This window comes from Triturus cristatus, chromosome 2_1, assembly GCF_964204655.1.
Source record: "Triturus cristatus chromosome 2_1, aTriCri1.1, whole genome shotgun sequence".
NCBI classification, from domain to species: domain Eukaryota; kingdom Metazoa; phylum Chordata; class Amphibia; order Caudata; family Salamandridae; genus Triturus; species Triturus cristatus.
Genome location: NC_140581.1, coordinates 767,617,185 through 767,643,072, shown reverse-complemented (window position 1 = coordinate 767,643,072; position 25,888 = coordinate 767,617,185). Strand labels below are relative to the sequence as shown.

The 25,888-nt window shown below is 39.8% G+C and overlaps 1 protein-coding gene across 1 annotated transcript in view; it reads left to right on the top strand.

The window, feature by feature from the left end:
- The window catches only part of FBN2 (fibrillin 2), a 969,744-nt gene that overhangs the window by 553,083 nt on the left and 390,773 nt on the right, over nucleotides 1–25,888 (top strand). The window contains exons 11-12 of the mRNA XM_085632710.1: nucleotides 9,707–9,844; nucleotides 20,448–20,567. Coding sequence (XP_085488836.1) covers nucleotides 9,707–9,844; nucleotides 20,448–20,567 — 258 coding nt within the window. The remainder of the gene's footprint in view (nucleotides 1–9,706; nucleotides 9,845–20,447; nucleotides 20,568–25,888) is intronic.

The window sequence follows — 25,888 nt, the reverse complement described above, 5'->3', positions numbered from 1 at the left end:
CTGCCCCAATCTAACCCATTGCACTCTACCCCAGTCTACCCCTATCCAATATACCCCACCCCACTCCACGTCATTAACTTTTAGCCATGCTGAACAGCAGCCACACTGGTGTACATAATGGCTAAAACACATTGTCGAAGCCAATAAATAGCTATAGAATAGGTGAGACCTATTGACTTTGCCAATGCTTGTTTTGCCCTCCAACAGCCCTGCAAATGTGCTAAAAAAGAACATGGATTGTAATTGTAGGGGATATTTTGTGTAGAAAAGAACTAATTGGGCCTACCATATATTGAGGGTACATGAGGTGGGAAAACCCCCCTCGTGGAAACTGTCCTGGCTATCTGCCACTGTATCTGTCACACTCTGTTGCTCTGATGACCAACTGTTCTTGGAAGTTCATTTTTGATTGGGAGATTTATTTTCTGATTTCAAGAAAAATAATGTTCTTTAACCTAAATATAAATAGTGTCATGGCTAAAATCTTTCCAATCTTTCTATACTTTATTGAGCTTGGACTGTGTGAGAAACCTCTTAAACTATGTGACTTCTATGCGAGACTTATTGATAGGGCTCCAAAAAGTGCTACCAGGCCAGCCTAGAGCTACAGTGCATGTGCGCGGGCGCGCGCGCCGCGCTTTTCCGCGATTTTCCGCGATTTACCTTCACTTCCGCGGCCGCAGGGCCGCTTTGATGTTTGATCGCGATCGTGATCACTTTCGCGGCCGCACGGCCGCTTGGCATAGCCAGTAGGTCTCGCTTTTGCGACCTTATAAGTATTTAGTTATGCAACTGTTGCATGACTAAACATATAAGGTCCCAAAGGCGAGACCTATTGGCTATGCCAATGCTTGTTTAATCTTATCTATGGGTTGCAGAATACAAATTTGTGAGGATTCATACATAAGAATATTTTAACTACATATTATCCCTACCAGGGGCGGCTCCTCCATGTGGGCGGAGTAGCGCCCCACCCACTGCTTTCTCGCAGTGCAAGAAGCAGAAACATAAAATGGTTTTATAAATCCCATTTTATGTTTCTGCTTCTCGCACTGCGAGAAAGCAGAAGGGTTTGGTTGGTTGGGGTCTGCTCAAGGGTAGTGGAGGAGTTGCTTGCCCAATGCTGTGGGCCCTGACTGTTTGGTCGGCCCTCTGGGGCCGACCAAACTGGTCATGCGCACTCTCCCTTTTCCCCATGTAGGCTGCGTGCAGACTACATGGAGAAAATGGCCTCCCCATAGACGCCTGTGTGGTCCAAGTACCAACCAATCACAACACTGGCATTGCAGCATTGTGATTGGCTTAGGGGAGGGAGGCTGCCTGTTTCCTGTTCCTGTAGAGGCAGGAAAGCAGGAGCTGACCAAACAGTGAAGACTTGGGACCCGGTAAAGGTAAGTTTTATTTTGTATTATTTAAACACCCTCTCCCCACGCGACCCCCCTTCCCTCACGACCATTCGCCCGCCCTACCACCCATGAGCCATGCCGGCCCGACTGCTCCCTACCCTAAAACACCAAGTGTTCCAAGTTCACAGGTCACACCCACACTCGGATAACACCACGAGTGTGTGATATGATGACGAAGCACACCAAAATAATGGGTCAGTGTATTTTTAATCAAAAGAAAAGATTTTCCTTCTCCTCTTTTTGTTCTTCATAATAATAGTATAAAAACAAAATATGTCAACAAAGTCAAGTAGATTAGCTTGTATGGTACATGAAGATATACATGCCCTGCACACTCTTCCTGTGTAGTGTTGGACTTGGATGTTTGCAAGTTGTTTTTCTTAGAAGTCTTTCAAATCACAAGATGCACTGGGACTCCTCCTGTGGATCAATTTCATTTTTAGCTGTGTTTTCCTGAAAGAATTGAGAGAGTGATAGATGGTGGTGCAGACAGCTGACTCACCTGGGATGATTAAGCACCCATTCAATCACTTTATCTTGCGATTGGTTCCCAATCCATCTTGCAAGGTTAAAACGTGCTGGTTGACTGTGCGGACTTCATTCGGTAGCCTGCCTGCTATAAGTTTACTTTCCTTGCAATTGTTACAATTAAAAGTAATACTTTGCCTTAACCCCCTGCTCTGAGTAAGGGGCTTGCTTTGCCTTGTCAGGTTCTCATTTCGTCCTGTTCGTCTGCAGGCAATGTGTAATTTAATTACACTCAATATAAAATGTATCATTCGTAAATAAGGTAAGCAACCTTTTCCTTTCCCGTCCTTAAATCCATGCTGTGGTAGTGTTATTCTAGGTTTATATATTCGTGGACAAATGATGATGGGTAATGATTTTTATGATGGACCAATATGCAAATACTGAATTAATGTGATTACAGTTGAAACACGTTTAAAATGATATATAGAAGTGTGTTTATTAAAGTAATGTAGTAGTACCACATTTTCACAAAATCACCATATTGGATAACATGAATGCTGTTTCGATGCTGTTCCATCATTCACTCCTGCTTGCCCCTTCCCATCTTGTCCCCCTGCGCATCTTCTCCCCTCACAAGCATTGCAGAAGTGAGGACAAGATTATGTCATGGATTTCTACAGTGTGTATCTCAAGGCCCTTCCTCTGTAGTTCAATTGCTGAGCCTAGTCATATTTGTATGAAGACTCATTGCTAATTGTGTCATATTGCTTTTGATAGAAATAACACAGAAGATGCTGGATTTTTTTATTTGTTACGTGTGATAATGCTACGATGAGGCTGCGTTTTCTCTAATTTGTTCTGCAAGAATTGTCTGTAAGAACCCAATGGTTTTGAATTTCCTAAACCTCTTTCAGATAGGGATACTGTTCGATTTCTTCATGATTTTGCTGTTCTTTTGGTACTTAGAATGATTCTGACTCTTGACTGTGCTGTATAACTCTGCATTTGAGCCTTAATAGCATTTATTCTGTACGGTTCGATTTCAGATTTTTAGATTTTCTCATGATAAAGAACTCAGTTATTGAGTGGTCCCAATTACTTGTGATTATTACTCTGCTATAATGAATGTTGGGGAAAGCAGAATTGCCTGAGGTAAATGTTGGGGTGATCTGAATTTGGGTTGTTTTGAATATTGAGTTACAGGGTTTTGCTCCCCCATATTGGTTGCAGAGGATGGTAGCATTTTAAAGAAACACCTCCTTTCTCCTAAGGGTCCCCAAAAGATTTTCTTTGTTCCTAAAGCTCTGTCCGAAGGAAGGTTCCGATGTCAAAGATTCTCACAAAGTTGCTTATTCCAGCTTCTCACGAAGATGCTTATTTCCAGCTATGCTCTCAGTAATGGTCAAGCAGAGAGCAAAAAATAAAGGCACGCACACACACATAGCCACTTAAACAAGCGCTAAAACACCTGGGTAAATACATTTTAAAAAAGCAGAAAAGGTAGAAGGAAAGAGAACAAGTTGTAGCCCGGTAACTGATGAGGAGGGAGGGGGAGAAGGGAGTGGGTAGTAGAAGAGAGGGGGTAGTGAGAGCAGAGACCAGGGGGTAGAGGAGCATAGAAGGAAAGAGAACAAGCTGTAGCCCGGTAACTGACGAGGAGGGAGGGGGAGAAGGGAGAGGGTAGTGAGAACAGAGAGCAGGGGATGGAGGAGCATAGAAGTAAAAGTGATTAGCGCACTGTAAGGGTTGTAAGGCTTAATGAGCCAAGACAGAAAGCCAGATGGTGGCTCTGCGCGAAACCACAGCTCTGCCCCATTCAGGTGCCCCTACCTACGGGGGCAGACTACAAAACTATTGTAATGCATTTCATAATAAGTCGGAAGCGATAATTACATATGTGGATTTCCTGGGCGTCCTAAAACTTATAGTTATACATATTTTCAACTATAAACACCCCTTTTTGGAGATCAGAAAGGAAAATGTAACATACTTGAGTTTTCAAAAGCCCCTCCCTTCAGTCGTATATTGGACAATAGTTGAGGTTGTAGACTTAATCCCTACTACTACCTCAAACGACCCATTGCAACTTTGGCAGGCTGACACGTATGTGTATGGGATACATGGCAAAGCAACACCTTCAATTACAACTCCTCAAAAAATGCAGTTAATAGAACGCAACTTTTAAAGGGTTACCGGAAAGGGTTTATCAAAGTTTGGCAATGCAACGTCTTCTAACGCTGGTAACTCGCTACTCATACATGAATAGTTACGAAGCAGGCACGTCTTCTTGCACTCTCCGAAACTCCACTAAAATGTAAAAAATAAGGAGGGTTGAACGGATATGACAAAACTATGAAAATAACATAGTACTCCCCAGTGCAAAAGCTTAGTTGGAGTGAATTTGTAACAAGAGACTATGTCATTTGATCAGAAGTAATACTTCCTTCGTTCCACTAGAGGGGCTGTCTACTGCTCCTGCTTGGAGGGCTCAGTTAGATGGACAGTTCTTTATTACTTGGATAGCCCCGCATGCCGTCCACAGCATGACAGAAAGCTGCTAGCAAAAGCTATCGAAGGATGCTTCTTGCTCAGCCGCACAAACTCACAAAGACATGTCTCTCATGTCCCACGTAGCGCGAATCCAGCAACTCCACACTGACCTCAGTCACAGCTAGGGTGAGAGAGCAGCTTTCAAATTCGCACGCAGCCCTGGAAATGCTTCGGCCAGCACTGCTTTATTAACAATGAGGACCCTTCTCCCCTCCCTTCCAGCAACAACACTGGCCGGGAGCTACAAGCTAAAACAATTGGAAGAGCAGTCGCGATCTCCCAACTGCGTACTCACCATTTCACTTCAAGAAGCTCCACATCTGACTGGACTGTATGTTGAACATATGTATTCAGTGTTCAGTTTGTATTATAACTAGAACTTTGCATAGTAGAATATAAAATATAATACATTTGAATTTTATGCAAAAAATAATTTCTTCCATACTTATTGACAATTTAATTTACAAATAACCAATAAAACTAACATTTGGGGCAGTTGTTAACGTCAATACCTGTTGAGATGAAGGTATTTCTTTGGTGGTAAAGCAATCCATCCTGGCCATCACACGTACGCGTATCTTTCAGTATGTCCCAGTCACGAAATTAAAGTTCTAGCATTTCTTTTGATCGGAAGGTTCTCGATAAGGGAGGGGGTAGTGAGAGCAGAGAGCAGGGGGTGGAGGAGCATAGAAGGAAAGAGGAGAAGCTGTAGCCCGGTAACTGACGAGGAGGGAGGGGGAGAAGCGACGGGGTAGTGAGAGCAGAGAGCAGGGGGTGGAGGAGCATAGAAATAAAAGTGATTTGCACGCTGTAAGGATTGCAAGGCTTAATGAGCCATGACAGAAAGCCAGATGGCGGCTCTGCGCGTAACCACGCGCGTAACCGCAAGCCTGAGGCCAGCAAAAGCGTGTGGTCGGACTTTTAAAAGCCCACTTACTAAATGTCTCGCCAGAGCATCGCATGCGCTGGCTCAGGCGAGACCTAAAAAGCCAGATTTCTTGAGACAAACCATTTATGACATGAAGCTGATGCCCAGCCCCACAAAGGTTGAGGTACAAAATAAAAGAGATTGAACGGTGACAGAGAAAGAGAGAAAAAAAATGAGGCAGGTAAAGGGTTCATTTAGACAATAGCTTGAGAGCAAATGGGATCAACAAGAGAAATGTTGGAGAGAGGAAATTATGGAAGGTATAAGAGCCTGTCCTGCCATAGGTAAAGAAACAAATGATAAAGACGAGACAAACAAAGGAGAAAAGCAGACTAATGATTCTGATACACCTTACAGGCTCCTATAGAAATGGTACCAAGTGCACCAAGACAGTGATGAGAGCAAGTCACGTCAAGTCAGAGGAACTTGTTAAGCTCACATATCACCGTAGGGGCTCATGGCGCTAGTAAAAGAGCATTGACAAGCAGAGTTTTAACAGGCTGTTGACTGACAGTCTGATGTACAAATTAGCACACAATAAACTTGAAGAGTTAGCTGATTAATATTAGGTGGCTAGCGCATGCTATGAACAGATGTTTACAGAGTAGGTAACATCTTTTTACTGATACCTTATTGGCAGATGGTGCAATTGTGGAATATGTGAAATCCTGGATATTTTTTAAAGGTGTTTTTCGATGCAGATCCCATTTGTCCTTTAAAATCTGATCTTCACAGGCATTCTGTGAGACTTTTTTGCCCTTTTGAAGCCATTTGAATTCTTTGTGATATAGCCACATTCAGGGTGGAATTGCCCATCATGAGATGACAATCTTTTTGTAATGATTGTCTGTTGAGGTTGTGACCTTCATTGAGGACCATAATAAATCTCAAGGTTGTCTTCTCCATCCACCCCCACCAACCATCAACATGTCCAAATAACTCTTTACCTGTCAGTATATAAAAATCATCCAGTCCCTTGTTCTTGAACATCTTCAAGATGGGCTAGTCCCCAAAATGCACTGAGTCAATCTGGAGTGTAATTTGGAGAACTGTGACACAAATAGCAACATAGATATTTCTGTTTTTGTCCCCTAAATATGAAAATATCTATTGTCTCTCAGACTCTGGCATATTAGTAGACAACTTGCTGAGTTTTACAACACCAGTGGCCAAAAAAGACAAATATTGAGGACAAAGCAAGCCGCTAATTATTTATGAGAGACTTCTCCAAATGGGTGTGCCAGACGTAAAAAAGTCAGCTTTTCTCCACTTCCTTTCCATCATCTCTGATTAAATTTTTCTGCCATTGGATTCAGCTGAAGAACTTGTTAAAGCAGATGAATCAAGGCAAAAGACTGGTTCCAAGGCTATACAATAGATGCACAATCAAGAAGGGACAAAAATGGGTTGAAATCTCCCCTTCAGTCTGGAAAATTTGATATGAATTCCACCTTGTTGCAATACTTTTGTTTGTTCAGGATTGACTTGTGGTTGCAGGCAAATCTTGCCTGGTTGCATACAACATGGACTAAAATGAATATGCTTTCAGATGCAGTACATGAATGGTGCAGTGAAAGGCCCAGGAAGCAGGCCAATGTCTAATTTACCTTTTCAGCTAATAAATGTGTGCTTTGATTGCCATGTTTTATCTTAACTCAAGCTGACAGGATAGAAAAGGACATTTTCCAATCTTCGGTGCATTGTTCGCAAATGCAGATATGAGGGACATAACCTTGTGTGTTCTTTCCTCAAGGAATAGGAACAGAAAGTAGTATTGTATTACTGCATGCCCGTTCTTGAACAAGAAGCATTGTTCGTTCAAATATCCTGTATGATGATACTGGGGGTGAGCATGAGACAAACCCTTCCTCTCTACATTGAAACCCAATGCCTAGAAAAGGGGTAGGGTTAGACAAACGGACCAGTTACTGGAGGGAATACTGAGCAATGGAAATTCCGACTTCAGGCCAGAAGACACAATGAGGAACACATGGAGGCATATTGGCATATTTTTTAGCATATTATTTAGGACTTAAACAACCATGATGTTAGATGGGTGGTTAAAAGTTAGATAAGATTAGTTAGATAGGTTTGTATGATGAAATATGATAGAGGCATATTTAAACTTCGCCATCATTTGCTTATTTGTTGCTGAGATGAGTATAATATTTGCAATCATTCCACTTCTCTCGACTTGTAGATAAATAGTGCATATTCATTAATCATTGTGTTTGCTTAGTGATGTTGGGGTACATGGTGGGGCTCTAGGTATACTATCTGTGGATGAGGGATTATTTGACAGAGTTGTCTGACTCCTAACACTCATCTCCTCTGCAGTCTGACTCAGAGGGGTTGAGAGTGAAGATACCTGCTAATTCTCCTTTTCACTGAAATATATATATTTACCTTCTAAGGCTAGGCAGTTTATTGGGTGTAGCCCAATACATTGGAGCTAATTTGGTGTGATACCTTTGTGAATCCCAAGCTTAGATACTATAACATATCAACTCTTAGGAAGCTACTCACTCTCCACACCCTAAATAGATCCTGATTTTGAGTTTTACAGAGGGTATACTGTCCTTCAGGATGACAGAGGATATATTACCTTTGCCATTCTGATGGGCTACCGTATATCAAATTTAGAGTTGACCGCCAGCCCAACGGTCTTGTCTGTACCTTGAAGGAAGTTTTTTATTAAAATGCTAATAACTTTCACACCTTAGAAATTTTCTCCTGTGGTGCAGTGGTCAATATTTTTCTTCTGTCACTCACCACCAGGTTCTTCCAGGCAGTATTGGACAGAAAAAGTACATTACATCATCCACCCTAAAAAGGATGCTACTCCATTAGGCCTGTTGAGGAAGCTTACTGTTGATGGAGCCAACCGGGGTTCCATTGACAAAAATGTTACGGTCTGCCCAATTCTAAATGAGGCAGGCAGACCCAGAGTTTGGCAGACAGGGTACTCTAAATCAGGCCCTTGGTATTTAGAGAGGTGCTTAGCTTTGTAAACTAAAGGATGGATTATGTTGGAACACTAAAAACCACTTGTGTTCAGGATGCTAGTTCCTCAGACGAATTCTCCAATGCAGGATAATGCCTCATGTTTTTATGAACGAGGAGAAAGCGTAAGTAAATCTTCCAAAAAAGGCAGGTACACCACTCTATTCACTTCCACTTACCAGTGACTGAGATAAAAAAAAACTGTTTGCAAGCCTTACTAGTGAATTCATCTGACTCAACATCCAGAGGGGCCGATACTGAATATCATAAAACATTAGACAATTAGACAAAGAATGGTAGAGTTTGCATACTAAGAAAATATTTTTTTTATATTGTTCTGTCTTATTTCATTACCCGGCGAGTCACCACCCTTTTTGGGAGATTAACTTCTGCTTACCCCACTTTCATAAAATCGCAAGGCATTATCAGCCCATTATCCTCCATGTAGCACTATTAAATTTCAAAATTTCTATAACAAGAGGAATGTACTTGTCCACCCTTTCAACCAAACAAAATACTGTAGATCCGAATGTATGAAATTTTCCCTGGCCGCCAATCAGAATGAGTGACCCATGCCTCTCTAGACCACCACATTTTGCAATTTACCTGTGTCTGTACTTTGCACACCTATAATACCAATATTTACCAATTTAGGCCCTCATTTTGATGTCGGTCGGAAAGCCTCTGACCGCACAACATCTTTGATTTCACTTTCAACTGCCATATTACAATGACGGTGGTCGTAAGTGAAACCAGCCGATCATTCCAGCTGGCTTCCGAATGGCTCAAGGAGCCCGTCGGCCAGTTGGAACAAGCACATAATCCTATAAGGAAGGCGTTTCCGCCATTGGGATGATGATGTCGGTTTCCCACAGGCTTTTCATGTCAGTCTTTCCGACATGAAAAGCCTGTTGTAAAGATACTTTGGGAGCCCCTAGCAGGGCCCCGTTGCAGCAGTGGCCTCCAGTTGGGGGTCCTGTCAATCCCTGCACTGCGTGGCAGGCACCGTGTGGTGCCTGCCACACGGTGCAGGGATCAACAAAAACTCCCATTTCTCTATGGGAGCTTGTGCTGCAGCCGGTTTCCGACTGCAGCGCAATTTCCCATAGAGAAATGGGAGTGTGCGACCACACCATGTGCGGTCGCATCCTAATACTGCGGCCGGGACCCCCGACTGGAGGTTGGTCAGTCACGATTCCGCAACGGTGTCTAAGGAGGCCCATAAATGCCTGATGCAAGTTTTTGACTTGAGCCCTTATGCTGTAGTCTGCCACCGATACCCTCTGGTTTATGCTTTATAATTTTTAATATTTAGGTTGATAGATTGACATTTTACCTCTTTTTCCAGTCTCTCTGAATCAGACCATTGACATCTGCAAGCAATATCCTAATCTTTGTCTCAATGGCCGCTGCATACCTATTATCAACAGCTACCGCTGTGAGTGCAACATGGGCTTCAAGCAAGATACACAGGGAGAATGTAAAGGTAAGATGATTTGAATCCACAAAGTGTCTGATTCATAAACCGCTCCAATTAAATAAAGGTTTTATCATGGTATATGTATGTTGTGTTGAGCTAAACTATGCTAGCTTGAGCTATGCTGTGTTATATTGTGTTGTGGTGGGGTGGGGTGCAGCTTTGCGTCTTACTAATGTTACATTAACTTACATCAGGCATAAAATATTCCAACATGGCGCTGAGATGCCTCAAAGGTACAGTCAAATTAGAATTAAATGCCACTGTTATTTCTTTGAAGTACTTTTTCAGTTTATGGAACTGATAGTGTCTTGACTGCAAGGAGAAAATACTTGTCAAACTTGAGTAAATGCACAGAAATAACTATCTATATAAGAAGAGTGGCTGCAGTACCAAATTGGTATATGGTAATTAGAAGAGTACTTGTTTCAATAGTGGGATGATTTTATCCAATCTCCAAATTACGACAATATCTGAAAGATGTTTTCTGGTTTTATTCCGCACACAGTGACAAAAACTATTGGAATTATAGCATTTGACCGGAGAATCTCAGCAGTGTTTCAATTAAATCAGTGCTCATCAGTTCTTCAGGTGGCTTCTTGCCCTCTGAATACTTTTTTGGACTGTATTCTTGCACTTTTGTCTGTAAAGAAGAGTTAAACTGGACTTCTGTTTGATGGAAAGCTTGGTCCAGAAACGCCATAGAGACTTTGAACTGGGTTATAGTCCTGAATATTGACAACAAGAATATGGAGCCATCAAAATATGAGGTCAACGCCTCTTTCAGATGAGGACTCCTCTGACTCGGATGGTTAAGAGGACCTGCGGGTTGGTGGGAAGGTTGGGAGCCAGAGTCTTTCGCACTGCAGTAGAACTAGGGTTGGTTGAGGGATTGTGCAATTGGGTGGTGATCTGTCTAGGGATATGTACGCAAGGTTTGTTTCAGTGTCCTACTGTTTTAACTGTTTTACAAAACAATAAAAATTCTTTTACAAAAAAAAAATATGAGGTCAAAATGCTGACTGCAAACATATCATGAACTCTATATTTACAACAAAAATATTGATTTCTAAATATTGCCCTACAAAATAATCTAATGTTAAAAATATTTACTTAATAAATATATATTAGAATAATCTTATGTTTCAAAGTTAAAGTTATAATTAACAAAGTATGAAAAACCCAAAAATAGTGTAAACAAGTCCATAATATTTACAAATGTTAAACATATATCATTAAACATAATTTACCTTAAAAAAATTACTTAAAGAAATATATTCTACCTATTTAAAATTAATTTATTTTGTAAATATTCTTTAAAAATATGTATCGTTAATTGCAAGTAATCAAAAAACAATAAACTTTTTTTACAATACAGAATATTTAAATTAAAAATAGTTCAATCATAAACCTGTTAAAATAAACATTTTGTAAGCAACTATTTACATGTAAAGAATAGAAATACCATTAAATCGTTTTGGAAGTACATTTATATATTTTTGTTTTTAAAAATATAAAATAATTGTTTAGAAATATATAAAAATGTAAAACGTTTTTTGGTAAATGTACAAATATACATAAACACATACCCTAAAGTAACAAAAGATGAATACATATTATACAAATATTCTACAAGTCCATTAATGAATTAATGACAAGGGCAAAGTAACTGATTGTGAAACAAAAATCCAAAGTAAACATAAAACAATATGCGAAGCAAATGTATTCAATAAAATTATAAAAAATAAACTTTACTTGTGGAAATTACATGTGCTATTCTTACTCCGGTCCATCTAACCTGGGTAATAATTTGTATATTTCCGAGTCTGATTTTAATACTCTAACTCCAGTGCATATATTTAGGGGTGTCAGGCTTGCTCTTCTAACTCCAGTCCAACTAACGCTGGGGAACAAGCATATGTATGGGGAGGTGGGGAAATTTACTAAGCTAATTTCAGCCAAACAATTACTGGGTAAAATGCATCTATTTATGGTGTACCAATTTACTATTACATCTCCAGTCAAACTAACATTGGTGAAAGTGCAAATGTTTGGGAGCTCAAATGTACCAGTTCAGCCCCATTCTAACTAAAGTCTTTTGGGCGGGGGTCAGATTTACTATTCCTACTGCAATGCAAGTAAAAACGGAGAGACTGCCTACATTGGAGCTTATGGGCTTCACATATACTATTACAACTCTAGTCCAACTAACATTGGGAAAAGTGCACATATTTGGTGAAGGTGGTCTCATTTTTAATTTTAACTTCAGTCAAACTAACATTGAGGTAAATGCATATAATTGGGGAGGCATATTAACTATTGAAACTCCACGTCAAGCTACAATCCAACAACATTTGGGATAAGTGCATTTATTTGGGGTGGAACATTTACTATTCTAACTGCAGCCCAACAACCTTTGAGATAAATATACATAATTGGGGGTGTCACAATTCATAATGAAACAACATTTCCAGAACCACTACTTAGTTCAAATGATGTGCCAGGCAGATGGGAATTTATACAAAGCCAGGCAGGTGGGCATGTATGTGCCTTTCTCAATTTTACTTGAGGCTAGGGAACCCCAAATTTGGAGGAGTCAGCTACAATGATGACCTAAGTTTTTACCTTGGCATCCCACAAGATCCTATGTAATTTTCTTAGCTGCCGCTTGATTTTTCTGCTGAAATTGAAACCAAAGTAAAACTTTCTAATCGCCAGTACTAAGCATAACACTTACAATTAAATATTGGTGCATTGGCCAAAACGAATTGAAGATTTATGTAAGGCAATACTTTTAGCTGTGTATCAATAGTGCAGCAGTGGCATTGGGCCCAAAGACCTGACAGGCCCACTGATCCCTGATGTTTGCTGCATTTCACTGCTCAATCGGGGGTAGGGGCACCATTGTCCTTGCTTGCACCATGGCCCATGATACCCTACCTACACCACTGGTCAATAAATCTGATTATAAGTCAATAAATGCAAACTACTAAAGTCACAAAAAGATTAATGGCAGGAGTAAATTGATTTAAACCTGCAGATTACTCCACCATGAGTGTGAAGAAATCCGCAGAAATAAATATCATCTAATAGTAGGAAGTGCATGTTACAAGACATGGTTAGCCTCATATATTTGGGAATATACACAGACATTTATATTTGTGGACATTCACAAACTGACCTCTGACTTTTTACACCCTGACAATGGTCAGAAATGTCACGTTCCAGTATAGAAAGGGAACTGATTGCCCCCAGATTTAGTGTGGGTGTAGGGAAAGCGCTTTCTCCATGGGGAAAATGGATCCTTCTTGGACAATAAAAAGAGTGTAGTGCTGCTTTTCAGATGCACAACTAGAAAAGTTTTTGAATTCCCAAAAGCTGTAAACTTGCACCCGTATATATGTCTACAGATGCATTTTTATTCATTTTTCATTAATAGGGCCCTAAATCCAGATGCATCTGTAAGAATATCTCTCTCACTGCAAACAGAGCAGATTATCTCACAGTATAAATCATCACCTCTACGGCATCCTAAATGGCACTTTTTGTTTTAAATTGCACATGTTATGGTTTCCAGATCGTATGTCTCACGGATGAAGTTTCTTTAAACTCTGCATGCACCATGTTATGATTACACTTCACACTACATACTTGAGTTAATGTGGAATGCATAAAAGTCAATGTGTTATACAAAACGACAGCCGTTGTTACGTTGTTTCTCTTTTGCAAGCAAGGCAATGTATGCAAAACAGACCAGCTGTATGAGATCTAAACACCAGCAAAGATGCGTGTAATGGTCCTGCCAAACTACTGCCAAGTTCATTGAAATGAAAAAAATCTATTTCTCTGACCCATTCTCACATCATCAAATATCACCAATAATAAGGAATCCAGAATTTCCCTTTGTTTGATAATGTTTTGTTGGGTTAGAAAACCAATTGTGACATAATTCACTGGATGGCCTATTTTTGGAAAATCAGGTTGTACTCGGTGGGACTTTTCAGCTATATTCTATTTGTACAAATCAGGGAAAATCCAACTCATTTTCAAGTAACTTGAATGCTTGAATTGCAGGGTTGTGAGTCCATGACAGTAAGCCTCTCCCACTTGTTCAGTGGCGCAGCACATGCCAATGCAGCCATAACCCTTCGGGTGGCTCCAATTCAGCCCAAAGCCTATGAATATTTGAGAGTTATTGTAGACTTGGGTGACCCTTATCACATTCTGCAGGGAGCTCCATCGTTGTGCGTTAAGCCACTGTCCTTGCTGCAGGACCTATCCTTGTTCACCACTGCTTTGAGGGGTGGATCCACATATCCCCGGTCTCCCTCTAACACGGGAGGATCGACAGAGCCAGTGCAAAGTGATTACGGTTGGGAAAACCCAAAACTGATAAATTAAACATATTTACAATTACACATTTCAATTAAAATATAATTTAATATTTTCTGTTAAAGTTAAAACTTTCTTTGTTTTCACAAAACACAACTTTATATTAATGTGTCACTCTTCTATATATTCCTATTGATGCAGCTCGAAGAAATTATAGACATGTCTTAACATTTTTTCACTTCATACTTTGTAAAATTCTCTCAAGTTCTCACATGACAATGAAAGCTGTATAATCCTTGTTGGCTCAAAAGACCGAGACAAACAGTGTGAGAATTGTTAGCACCTCAGGCAATATAGCATTGTGCTAGCTGGTGAATTCCCCAGGCTGGGTCCAAGACTATTTGTAGGGCCTTTTACTGCAATTTGGCACCACCACTAGATAGAGCCCTATGATTGCATCACGATATGAAAGTGTCTGCCCTGGGCCCACTCATCTATTGGAAGTCAAGCCATGCGCCTAAGTTAATATAGTGTAGCATCTTCCACCAGTCTTAATGGAATCAAACTAAAGGGCTTGTTTAGATTTTGGCAGATGGGATATTCCACCAGAAATGTGTCGTATGTCCTGTTTGCCATATTGCAATGTACTATAGCCTGTGGCACTTGTAATGTAGCAGAAAAGATAGTCGTCACATATTTATGGAGTATCTTGGCCACCAAACTCTATTTAATTCCCTGATCCTAAAATGCATAAACATCCAACATGACTCAGAGCCCTTAGGTTCAAACAAAAACCTATCAGTTTGCAATGACAAGAGCTTTGAGTAAAGCCGAGCAAGTTGTTCTCTACTATGTCTTCCTCACTGTAGAGATTAGTGCTTTTTGGGATCAGCATTAAACCGTATGTCTTTCATGTTTGAATTCATCTAAAGTTTTTTTACATAACAGGTAACACAATGCTATCGTCAATTATTCCCTCATTTAGAGTTCTGAATAATGTAGGCCCTGTAGAAGTGACTCACTAAAACAAACTCCAAGCAAGTGCTCTAAGATATCACTGTACTTATACATTCACCCTTATTCTCCACAATTTCAATGTAATGGCATCATAAAAAAGGACACTTTTGTCAAGTTCATGAGTATGGACATGCAATGTTTTTCCAGTCTTTTTCTATCTAATTAATCCTTCTTGCCTATATAAATACTTTATGTAAAATCACTCGTATACCCTTTGGGGCATAGACCAGTAAGAGAGTCACTAAACAATGGAATTAGAATACTTTTTATAAATTTGACGGCAATTTGCTGTCTTACTTTAGTAAAGGGGTTTTCACTGCTTACTCTAGATGCCAATCAAAGGCCAATGCTCAGATAATCCTTGGCATAGCCAATTTTATTCCATTCTGTTTTTCAACTAAATTTTCAACAAAAGATTCCACAAAAATGCTCAGTAGGGCCCAATTTAGAGTTTGGAGGATGCATGACAGCTCCCCAAAAGCAGTTGATGTCCTATCTGACCTGTTTATAGTGTGTAATGGCTCTAGGAAGTGTAGATAGACAGAAGGGACATCAGTCACTTTTTGGAAGATGTCTCACACTACTCCACGTTATTTCTCTGCCACAGAATTACCGTAACCAGAGGTCCTTGTAATTATGGGGTTGCGGAATGCATGTTTATGAGAAATAACACACATGAACTGGTGTTTCTGCTTCCATTTCTGCATGTTTTATCACAGAGCTCCAAACAGAGATATTGGCTGCTTTCAGCAGCAGAAATCTCTGTGTGAAAGACAAAACAAGACAGGTCTGGTAACTACTGTTTCTCATTTCATTGAAATTGACAGGCTACTCATAATGAGGGGTTAAATATAGCCCTTTGTCTTTGAGATGTTAATAGTCAACAAATGTATTTTGCAGTATGACTTGTATTCGCAAGCACACACTGCAAACCAAGGAACACATAACACTAATTCATATGCATATACTAAACAGTGAACATGCAGTAAATCCACATTCAAAAGGGGATTAATTTTTATTGTGTCACAGTCTTTTTGAAGGACAGACATATGCAGGTTAAAATGGCAGACAGCTCTCAAAAAAAGAGAGAGGGGTCCTCCTCACCAAAGGGACAGGACATCAAAATGACACTAGGTCAGAAACAACTTCCCTTTGGGATTACTTAGAAGCTTACCATCATGGCTGCATACCAGAATCACACACAGTCAAATAATCACCAACAAATATAGCAGCAGCCAAAAAACTAATATATAAATGTTTATTCAGTAAGTCCTTTGGATAAGTTAAAAAGATAAAAAATACAATGTAAACAATAAAACAAACGTTAGCAGCACAATTTTACAATATATATCATAGTGCATAAAGTAGGGGAGAGTGCAATTGATAATAAAAGTGCAAATTGGAATGCACAAACACCAAACCAAAAATCATTACAGGTTCAACATCTGATAGTGTCCTTCTATTGATTTGTCAATAGGAACCCATGGGGTTTGGTAATACTAAAGATAGAGAAGTGACGCGTTTCGGTTGTGTAAGTAGATCTGACCCCCTTCTTCAGGCCTAATCATAAGATGTCTCCCAACAATTTCATCTATTATAAAAACAGTATATAAAATCACATATCAAATTCATATAAAAATTGCATATAATATACATCATGTCACTCATTCCAAGCTAAAATTTTCATACATCATTTTCGTTTGACAATGTAGCATAACATAGACATGTTAAGCACCTATATTAGACCTTTGGCTCTGACATGGTGATTACACATAATAGTTCTCACTCACACAGACCAACTCCCAGTATGAGCATTTCACATATTTTAACCTTAGACTATAAAAATAGCTTTAGAAAAATACCCACCAATCACTGGTGATGATAGTTGTTTTAGGGGAACTAACTCCTCCACCACACCAAATCTTTTTGATCGTATCTCCGCAGTACATACAGGACAGAGGGCAGACATAAAATCCCAACACTGCTCTAAGGTAGACAATAATAGAGCAGTTATACACATTAGATAAAATCTTTCACTGCTCTTCACACTCACCACAAATATGCTATGAACATAACTATACGGAGTTACCCACCCAGATTAATGGTGGAAGAAATATTTCAGAGAGGGAGTTAAACTCCTCCAACACACTAAATCTTCATCCTCTTGACGTCCACACTCATTAAGACTGGTCGCAAGCAATACCTGTCACGTATGACCTAAAACGAATAACAAAATAAATACATGAGGAGTTGATTCCCTGAACACTCTCTCAGCACTAACGTGTTTGTCACCCACCACTGGTGGTCTAATTTGTGTTACCTTAGTTTGGGCCACACGATTCACAGGTGCAGAATAGCTTGTCTTAAAAATGTAAGGTGGACCAATTCCCAATAGTTTGACAAAGCTCCTTAGCTTTGATTTTTACATGAATTGTATTCTTCTTTTATTTGCACCAATCAACATGCATACCCTTGTCATTTTTCTATCTTAGCTTATGCTAAACTGACTGACGAATTTAATTATTTTGTTTCTTAAATTTTAATTTAACTTATGTGATTATTTGCTGTTTTATTGTCCCTTGTCCCTTATATTGTCATTTTGAATTCTCTTAATAAACTTCTTTTTGAACTCAAAAAAATCCTACTTCCCTGCCTCAGCCAGACTGTGATGAGAGGACTTGCACCTAAATGGTTCACTTCCATTCTAGCCAACTAATCACCAGCTCCACCATTTCAGTCACAGTGCAGAAGTACTATGCATGGTGTTCCTCAGGGCTCTGCAGGGAATACCACACTTCAGATATCTTCATGGGTGAATAATAACTTGCTAAGGATGATTGCTTCCAAGACTGAGATTCTAGTTTGAAAAAAAATAAGGAAGTAGCCCAGCAGACCAGGCCTGGCAATGGAGTGTGCTCCTTGCCAGACATCGTGCACATGTGATCAGGTCAAATGCCGTATTCGATCATGCAACTGCATGAACTGGGTTACCCATTGCCCGTGCTGTATGCTGTGGTGGGGTTGAAGCAAAATGTGAAGGATGCTTACTGGCAAGTAGATGATGAGGGGTGATCCAAAGCCACTGAATATATGTTTATGTATGTATGTTATTATGAATTTTTGGGGAAGAATGAGGTTGGTTAAAGTTGTCTCTACGTCAGACCTTAAAAGCATTGGTCGAGCCAATAGTTTGGTTTATAATTACATCTGCCTCTTCATTGATTGGTGCGTGTAGGTACTTAATCCCTCATCATGCTTGTATTCTGGTACTAATCCTTACACTTATGCATTAATTCATCCACTCATTTAAAAATATTCCATTCAGTCGCTCACTCATTCAAATGAACTCATACACAGAAAGTCACCAAGTAGTCAAGAGATTTCTCCAGGTGTGAGCCTTACCTATTGGTTTGTCCAAAAGAAGATGTGCCACTCCAGCCTTACCAAGCCTTCACTTTTTATTTACTGAAGTTTCCGCAAATAAATTGGCATGAGAGCACATTTTGGCAGTAGGACATGACACAAAATACCGACATAATGTCACATTCAACTAAACCATCTTGTATGCATAGCCATTGATTATTATTCATTATACTTGTATTGATTTCTCTCATGGACACCTCTAGTTTATCTATTTGGCTAGAAGAAGCTACTTAACGTGTGGGCAGTTATATTTACTGTCGCTTGAATTGCTTGCAATATCTGGTGACGTTTCAGCTGTACTTGATTTAAGCATTTTGTTGAAGCAAACTTATGCGTTTTTCATTGATCCATTCAAAGAAGGCAGGCTGTTAGTTACTTTTGTTTCCTCCTGATAAATTAGAAGCACGTTGTTACAGAGAATTCCTTGCAGAAATGGAGATTAGCCAGGATTAGCTAAAGGAGAAACATGGGTGTTATATTTGTTTAACCTATAGTTAGTTGGGCTTCATTAGATAAGGACACATATTGCTCATATGATCAGGAAATCGAGGTGCAAGGTCGTTGCTCAAATTAATTTATTGGAATAATCGGATATATTGTTAGTTTGTGAGATCACTAATATGTCTGAACAGAGTCTGCCCAGGCATGTCACGCTGAGAAATTGGGCTATCTTGAGAATGCAGATTTATGACGCTTTTGTCCCACACTGTGGTGTGTGAGATATGGCGAAAGTAACTATTCAGCCATTAAATTGATTATTGTAACTAAAATATTACAGGAAAAGTGCATATTGTGGCATGGCATGTCACTCAGTTTACTTCCTAATTGCCCAACTGCAATGCGATTTGCAGGCTTCGCACACCGCATGCCACTCTCATGCCCGTCAGCCCTTCAGTTTGTATCTGGCTAAATTTATGATACTCCAGGAATGTGCCTCGGTCACTGGCAGCGCTAAACCTTTAGTAGTTTGATATCTGTTAGCCCCTTCTACCATGACATCCCCTTCAGCAGTGGCTAGCCACAGTGAGGCAAGGAGATGGAAAGATGCTTTACTGATGCACACACAAGACTCTGATTCCGTGATTGTGCTCTGTCGTGTTAGGTCCTCACATTTCATGTCTTGTTATGCTATTTCATGTGATTGTATGTCATTTTATTTTGTTATGCTACGTCATGCTGTTTTTATACATAGCAACTTCCACCGTTTTCAATAGCCTCTGGTTGCTGGTGCATTTTATAAGCCCCGAAATCAGAGGGTGCTTTCTCTGGGACTACATTTTGTAATCTTAAACCTCAGCCTCCCTTTGCCGTCATACTCTTAATTTAATTGTGCTGTTTGAACCTGAAAGCACATGTCCCTACCAAAGGTGTGTGTGTCGGATGTGCCACTTCCGTGAGGCATTATGGTCCTTGTAGTTTCATGCTCTTTGTGCTCTCGCTCACTGGCCACCTCGCTGCTAATTTCTAATAGTGATTAATCACCGCAGAAGTCTTCACTTAGAAGCCGGTCTCCAACCCTCCTACCAGCCTGCGCAGGAATGCCAAGATAAGGGTGGCATGTTGGGGCAAATGCACTATTTTTGGAAAGTGATGATATGTGTGTGTGCGCGCGCGCGTGCGTCTGTGCGCGTGTGTGTCTGTCAGTCACTCGCTGTTACATGCCCCCTTGATGGCCTCTTCGTGGAATGGTGAAGTTTGAACTATAGCGCGTGCCTCCATCGTAGTGTGCGCCCCATAAAATCTGCCCTGCAGCTATGCAAGGCAGCTGTTCCTCTGTTTCATTTTCTTCCTTTACAAAATTCTTCATTGACATATCTTGTCATCTTTTTTCTGCTAACAGATGTTGATGAGTGCGCCTCCAACCCGTGCACCAATGGAGACTGCGTGAATTCACCTGGTTCCTATTATTGCAAATGCCATTCAGGTTTCCAAAGGACTCCAACCAAACAAACTTGCATGGGTAAGGCTTCTGTTTTATAGACATGCTTTTTTCACCATACATGCACGTTAAGCCACCCCTTAGGAAAGTCCCTGCCAATGATTTACCTGGGCTTTCCCAAGAACGTACAACAGAGAGAGATGGGGTGTTTTTCCTGTAATTATACAGTAGTTTTCAAAATCGTCTGACCTTGTTACAGACGTAAAACTATAATTTTGTTTTATGACCTTCAGTTCATGTGGTGTCTCAGCATAGAAAACCGTCTGTCTGGATACCACTCTGTTTTTAATGAGAAACAGTTATTACATGTTGCTTTGTCTGTGCCTAAACAATGTTTATAATGCCCCTCCAGCATTTTCTGAGTGAAAACATGTGGTACAGACAAGAAATGCGGATCTATTTTGCGAGAGAAGTATTATATCAATATGTTGAGGGTAGGCCAATTTAAAATCAAGTAATATGATAGTATTCGTATGCTAGCATTTCCTATGTTCTAGTCTTTGCTTCGTCACCGTTCAATCGATAATTGTAACACATGCCACAGAATCTATATATAATATAGTGCATAGTTAAACTGCCATATCACCACATTGCTCCTGCATGAATAGCACATGTCTTATCACATAACCAAACCATTTATTGGAAGTTACTATTAACATATTAGCAAGTTTACAGTCTTTGGCACGGAAATATAAAGCCATTCATTCAAACATTTGCAAAGATATACGAGCGTACATGGGTCTTGGCTGTTTTTCTTTTGGGAAGTAAATCTAACACAACAAAAGAAGAACACACCAGAGGCCGTTAGAAACAGGCTCCATGTACCACTCTCCTCCCTTATGCATGATCGCATTTAATTTTACTGAGTGTAATTGTAAGAAAAATCTGTAACTTAAGCAACAAAACATTGGCAAAACCAATACTTTTTATGATATATATTGAGTTTGCCAGTTTTTTTCCCAGAAGGCCACCGTAAATTCATGTGCATTTGTGGTGGCCAGCTTGGAAAATTGTTGTTTTGTTTTAGGAAAAACACATTCATAGATGGCTACCATCAATGCATGCATGGCTGCCATCTTCAAATTGTTTTTCTTTCATTTAAAACAAAAAATTAAAAGATGGCCGCCACGTATGTGCATGCAAATGCTGCAGCCTTCTTTGAACTATTTTTTAAAATAAAAGAAAAACATGTCCACGTAGGCACATACATAGATGACTGACACTTTTGGGTAATTCAATTTAAAATGCGTGTGCATGCATGGTGGCCATCTTCAAATGTTTTTTCTTTTGTTTTATGAAAAATCATGGAAAGATATCTGCTGCACATTTGTGAATACGCAAAGGTGGCATTGCTGAATGATTGATTATTCTTAAAACAAAAGGTAAACCATTCCAAGAAGGTTGCTGCACATGAACATTCATGCACACACACACACACACACACACACATACAAACACGCATACATACATACACACACACAGGCAGCCATCTTGGAATTGTTTAAAATTCAGCCTAAGATAACCATCTTCTGATACAGTGTTAAGATAGGAAGGAAAGATATTGAATCAGAAGGAAGGAACGGAGAAAGATAAGAAAGCCATTGAATCCTGAGCCGAGGGGCAGACATGAAGCTCACTCTAAATTCATATTAGGTGCAATAGGTCTTTTACCAGTAGCAGACAGCAGAAGCTGGCTGTGGATGTGATCTACAAAGGGGAAACAGGCTTTACAATGAGGATTTTACTACATTGTGCCTTTACCACGCATTTTTAACCACACGTTTTACCACGTACATGCCTTTACAACACATGCCTTTACCACTCATTTAAGATATGTTGGGGAGTGTGGGGAGTCTCCTCCCACAAATACATATTTATTATAAATATAAATAGATAGAAACAATGCATGGTAATGCCATACATTGTAAAAGCATATGCGTTCTAAATAAATGTGGGATAAAAATTGCATTATAAAGGCATGCAAAGCATTTCCCTGCGTTGTTCAATCATACAACCCTAAACAGGGCATGCAGCTAACTAGTATAGAATCCACTGTTCATTATTTTAGAGTAGAGAAAATTTGTCATCTCCAGATATACAAGGAACTTTTCACCTTTCTCCGTCCATGACACAAAGTAGGATATAGCTTTGTTTCACCAGCTTATTAAAAAGTTAAAGAGGTGATGACACCATTTGGAACCTGTAAACCTGGATTATCATCCCACCTTCCACATTTCATTGAATATTGTATGATTTTGGGCATTTTATGTAAAATCTCACTGCCTAAATTAGAAAAATATGTGAAATACAATTCTAATCATGTGAAATGTTTTTATGTAATTCAAAATTTGAAAATCACCACATACATGTGTATGTTTACTATTGTGAATCAGGCCCATAGGTTTGTTACTGGTCAATCCAAACTTCTATTGGGATAAATGGCCTGTTCCAGAAAATTATGTGCAACTTGCGGGTCACAACCTTAAAAACAGATATTGACAACTTGGGTTTTCATCTTTCCAATGTAGATAAACCAAGTGCAACTGAGTTTTGAAAACTTTACATCCAACACTAACATCTCTTAGGTCCTGTGCAGTTTGTAGTGTCTACCACGTAAAATAAACAATGTTTCTCATCTTCTACTCCAGGCCATAGTCTTTGCTAGGTAAATTAGCTTATTGGGCTAATGAATCGGGGGCAACAATCTATCATTCATGTGTTTGAATCAAAGCAAACAATTTAATTATTTTAAAGTGCCTAAAATGAGCAATGGTCAGATGTATAAACCAAATTAAAGACATCACCAAGAGACAATTCAGGTTTTCCAGATGGGACACACAATCCAGTTAATGCACTGTTGCTCCAAATCACACTTAACTATTTTGCAAGCAACAATTCGATGAGAATGAGGGGTACAATTGATGTACCTACAGAAGTAACTCAACAGTTGCCCTGCTCTAGAAAAACAGATTACACTTCTCAAGCTTGTGATGCTAACTCGCTGTTTCCTCTACTATCAAGCAAAAATAAACTTTTCAGACTTCTTCACCAACCTCTTTTCTATTCCTTTATGTACCTCTTGTTTATGGAGGGCTTTATTGATACTATTTTTTATTGCTTGTTTCTTTTTTACAATTACTGTCTCATTACTCTTAAAATTGTTGACTTACACATCTAAAGTGGCTTCCAATTCCAGGGGCTAAAGATCATTCAAATGTTATTTACTGTTTACAGAGTTCTATATTAATGTAGCACCGTCTATAGAGTACATTTTCTCTAGGCACCCTATGCTGTATCAGTATTAACTAACCCCACGTATGTGCGTGCAAGTGCTGCAGCCGTCTAAAAACTGTTTTTTAAAACACTAGAAAAAAAGTCTATGTATGCACATACCTAGATGTTTGCCCACTTTGAATATTTTTACTTAAAAGGTGGGTGCATGCATGGTGGCCTTCATCAATTTGTTTTATTTTTGTTTTGAGAAAAATCATTCAAAGATAGCTGCCGCATATTTGGGCATACCTAAAAATGACATTGTTGAATAACTATTCTTAAAATAAAAGGTAAAACTTTTAAATATCACGAGGGAGAGGGCTTTAACAACTGGTATAGCCCCAGGCAGAAGGGCTATAAAGCAGGGTTTGCCTCCTGTTTCTTAGCTGGCCTGTCTTAAAATAAAGCACTAACTCTGAAAAATATCAGTGAAGTTATTTCACTTTATGCCCGACAGGTGCATAAAGCAAAGGCTCAGCTCTGTGCTGCCCCAGAAAAGCCCATCATGATACTGCCCCTGCTTTTTCTCCACATACTTCTTACCAGAGAGTGATATCACTGCCCTAGCCAGTGTAGTTGCTAGGGGTTAGCAAGTTAGCCCATGATTGAGCGATAGGGTATTTCAGGCTTTCCTTTGCAAAATAAGTGGACAATGATGCATTCTGAACCTGTGCACACTTAATTTAACGAATGTGCAGCGTGTTGCTGTTTGCAAATTGTTCCTGCCCCCCGCGCCCCTCCCCAAATCAAGGCAGGGAACATCAGCAGAGTACGCCAGAGACGCTTTTAAACAAATGATTTGATGTTTTTACCAATGTTGCTGATTGAGTGCCATTAATATTGGTTTATTTCTCAATTTTTTTAAACAAATTATTGCAGAGAGAGAGAGACCGGTACTCCCGTGTGAAACACTCATTGCATTCTACGCGTTTTTGGCCAATGTTACTGGCCTGATGCGCTTACAAATGTACCCTCTGCCTCCACCTTAGCTCCCAAGTGCTGCATGGGCCTGCCCGGCTCCCACATGGCCTGAAAAGAGTTTTTATGTAGTTAGCCAGCTTCAATACATACTTGCTGGCTACCCTCCCCTGTATCTCCATTCATACACTGACCACATTCCTGCTCTCTCAGAATTTACTTAGGGTTCTTAAGACTATCCAGTTGCACCAAGATACGTGCTCCACTCAATAGTGGTTTATACATTGGACAGTCCGAATCATTCATAAACTTATATTAACATTAATGTAAACAAAACAGACATGTTTGGGGGCATTGATGCTCAGTTTCTGAATCTCTCTATTCCACAGGATGGTAAGCAATTAGCCAATGACTTGTATTTTGAAGTATAAGAGATCCTTAGCTTTTCCCTTAGACATAAGACTTGATAGGGTTGACAGAAGATCTTTGATTTAAATGCTTTTTGTTTCAAAACTGCCCATTTATAAGCAAAATTTGAGAGAACGTATTTTGCCTACACTGCCCATCATATATAGTTATTATATTATTGTGCTTATCTCCTCTGCTGTGCTTAGTTAAGAATGAGTGGGCCCCAAAGCAACTACATTTATAAATAACAATAATCAAAACTTTTCTTTGGAAATATTTAACCTCTGAAGCTGAATTTGCCAGTTTTAGAGTTGTCTTTTTAGGTCTGGCTTGCTAGTGCAGCTGTTGCCAGATGTGATGTGGTACAAAAGGGGGTGGTGATGGACGGAGCATCAAAACCAATCAAACACTCACACCCAGTCAACAGATCTGGGTTTAATCCATCACCGTTCTTTAGCCCACTCTGCCACCCCAGTTCAGACATGGCCATATGCAAATCAGTCTGACCCTGTGCCTCATGGAACAGTCCAGCCCGAACTGCCAAGCCATGCCTTCCTTGGACCGGAAACAAGCTTCCTAGGACCGGTTTCTGGCATTTCAGCCGTCTTCAGCCAGGCTTGCTTGAATCCAGTGGCAAAGTGAGCAAGGGACTCACGTCTGAGCATACCCTGCCAACTTATCGCGAACAAAACGGTACAAAAGGGGGTGGTGATGGACGGAGCATCAGAACCAATCAAACACTC